Source organism: Octopus sinensis, linkage group LG10 (assembly GCF_006345805.1).
Source record: "Octopus sinensis linkage group LG10, ASM634580v1, whole genome shotgun sequence".
In the NCBI taxonomy this organism is placed as follows: Eukaryota; Metazoa; Mollusca; class Cephalopoda; order Octopoda; family Octopodidae; genus Octopus; species Octopus sinensis.
This window is the reverse complement of record NC_043006.1, coordinates 92,284,302-92,287,003: the sequence shown is the minus strand read 5'-3', so window position 1 is coordinate 92,287,003 and position 2,702 is coordinate 92,284,302. Positions and strand designations below refer to the sequence as shown.

Here is a 2,702-nt window from a genome sequence, read left to right as displayed (position 1 = left end):
AGTTGCGACACATGGGAGCTGAACCCTGCATCGTATATGGTTGGGGAGCAAGCTTCTCTCCATACAGCCAAGCATGTTTTTTACTGAAAATATGGCAAAGTGCACAGAGGAAGACTCTAACAATTAAAGATCCTCGATTGCCTCAATAACAATGAATTTTGCACAATTTTACACTAAAACCTGTGGCACTGATAATGCCTCGGTAGAAACTGGAATGTCAAAGATTATCCTTATGGGGAGGCACGGTGTATATCGATTGTATGGATGGGGATCTCAGAAACGAAACTTTTTTTACTATGTTTTATGAACTGTTATCTTTTCCAACAATTATAAAATTAAATGTCTTTTTCTTGCACTGCTACCATGCTAGAACACTGCATGGTAAATACATATACATACATTTGTATGTGTTTGTGTGAGTGCGTATGTGTTGTGCTTGCATCAGTATGCGTATATATATATAAATATACGCGTACATAAATGTGTGTATTAATATGTGTATATATATATGCATATATAGATGTGAGCAGGGTGTTGTTGGACTCCCTGTGGGATGGAAAAATAAGACCCAATAAAAGGCGGATGAACTCCTGAATAGTCAACGGCCATCCAACAAAATACCGGCCTGCCCGCCCAGCCAGTGGGATGGCGTCATCTTATGGCTAAAACAGCACGAAAAACGAAGAGAAAAGAACGTCAATCGGGCCACTCGATGACGGCGGAGTGCAACTCGAGCGACGAGAGGCTGCTAAGAATCACAGGTTCCCGAGGGCCGTCATGGAACGGGACTAAACTTGCCATATGCACCTACAACTGCAGGTCCTTGGCAGGGTGGCAAGAACTGAACCACCTAATGGAGGAGAGGAAGAAGATCAAGTGCGACGTGTTAGGGCTGTGCGAGACATGCTGGAAGAAGAAACCGAGTATACGATGGCAAGATGGATGCACTGTGAGATTAGGGAGAGCAGAAGGTGCTAGATCGGTCGGAGGTATCGGATTCATCGTAAGTAAGGAATGGGCTTCGAGGGTCGATTCTTGCCAGTTCATATCATCACGGATTGGTGTACTAAATGTGAACCTCTCAGGGAAGGCCACCCTCAAGATTGTCCAGACCTATGCTCCCACAAGAGCCAGCGACGACGACGAGGTGGAAGAATTCTATCGACAGCTAGACAAAGGGCTGGCTATGAAGTCCACTTACACTGTCGTGATGGGAGACTTCAAGGCAAAGGTTGGACATGGACGACAAGGAAAGGAGTACGTCGGGAGATTCGGCATGGGAGAGAGAAAAGAGAGAGGAGAACGTTTGGCTACCATGGCAGAGGCCTATTCAGGAAGAAGGAGAGGAAGAGATGGACCTGGATATCGCCGAACTCTAAGCACTGAAGCGAGATCGACTACATCCTGGTTGATAAGCGACGCATATTACATGACGTCTCCGTCGTGATGCCATTCAACACCGGCAGCGATCATCGTCTGGTGAGGGCGAGGGTCGTCATCGACGGGAAGAGGGAGAAGATGGCGCTGTATTTTGCGTCGAAGGGAAAACGTGTCCGAGTCTACAACGAGGCAAAGCTGCAGGAAGCCATCATGCAGACTGGTACCAAGGAGATGACATAGACGATGACTACAACTCACTGATAGGAAAACTGAAGGCGAGTTTAAAGAAGGTTAAGGGAGTATGCCCAAGAGAAAAGAAGGGAAGAATCTCGAAAGAAACTACGAAGTTACTCGAGGAGAGGAAAAATATGAAGAGGACTATTGATCATCACCTTGAATATTCCATTCTCAGCAGAGTGATTCGTCAGCAACTACAGAAAGACTTTGAGGCATACCGGATGGAGAAGCTCTTGAAGGCCGCAGAGGAAAAGAAGACCCTCAAGAAATGCAAGAGGGACAGGGTACTATATAGATCGGAAGTGACGGCCCTGAAAAATACAGATGGAATACTGGTCAACGTGAAGAGCGAGATGAAAAAAGTTTGCGAAGACTTCTACACCAAGCTCTTTAAGTCTACCAGAAATGTCCAGCCGTTACAGGAAGAAAACGTGCCACCTATCCTTGTCAGTGATGTTGAAAGAGCCATCGGCTCGATGAAAAACGGAAAGGCTCCAGGGATAGACGGTATAACATCGGATGTGCAAAAGTCAGGCAGAGAGCAGCTCTGGAAAATCCTCGCTGAGCGATTTACGCACTACCTAGACGAGGGAAGGATTCCCTCGTAGTGGAAAAGTCAAATACCATCCCGCTGTATAAGAAGGGCGACAGAGAAGATCTATAGAACTACCGACCCATATGCCTGCTGTCTCACGTGTCTCACGAAGATAATTCTGAACAGGTTATCACGTCGTCTCGACGAACAACAACTGAAGGAACAAGCAGCCTTCCGGAAGAACTACAGCACGACGGACCATATATTTACTCTAACGCAACTGCTTGAGCGAGCAAATGAGTACAAGCTGCCTATTTGCGTTGCGTTTATAAATTATGAGAAGGTCTTTGATAGCGTCGAAACCAACGCAGTGCTGAACTTGCTGCAGAGGCAAGGAGTCGAAGCGCAATATGTGCAGCTGCTCAGAGGAGCAAATTCCGGATGCACCACCGACATAGCTCTACTGTCATCACCCATACGAGTGCCGGTCGAGAAGGGAGTGAAGCAAGTAGATACAATCTCCCCAAAACTTTTCACTGCATGTCTCGAA

At 46.6% G+C, this 2,702-nt stretch overlaps 1 protein-coding gene across 1 annotated transcript; it reads left to right on the top strand.

The window, feature by feature from the left end:
- Positions 1-658: 658 nt before the first annotated feature.
- LOC115216288 lies at positions 659-2,225 on the top strand. The gene is made up of 2 exons (XM_029785489.1): positions 659-1,231; positions 1,467-2,225. The coding sequence occupies exons 1-2, from the start codon at positions 659-661 to the stop codon at positions 2,223-2,225; spliced, it is 1,332 nt and encodes a 443-aa protein (XP_029641349.1).
- Positions 2,226-2,702: the final 477 nt, after the last annotated feature.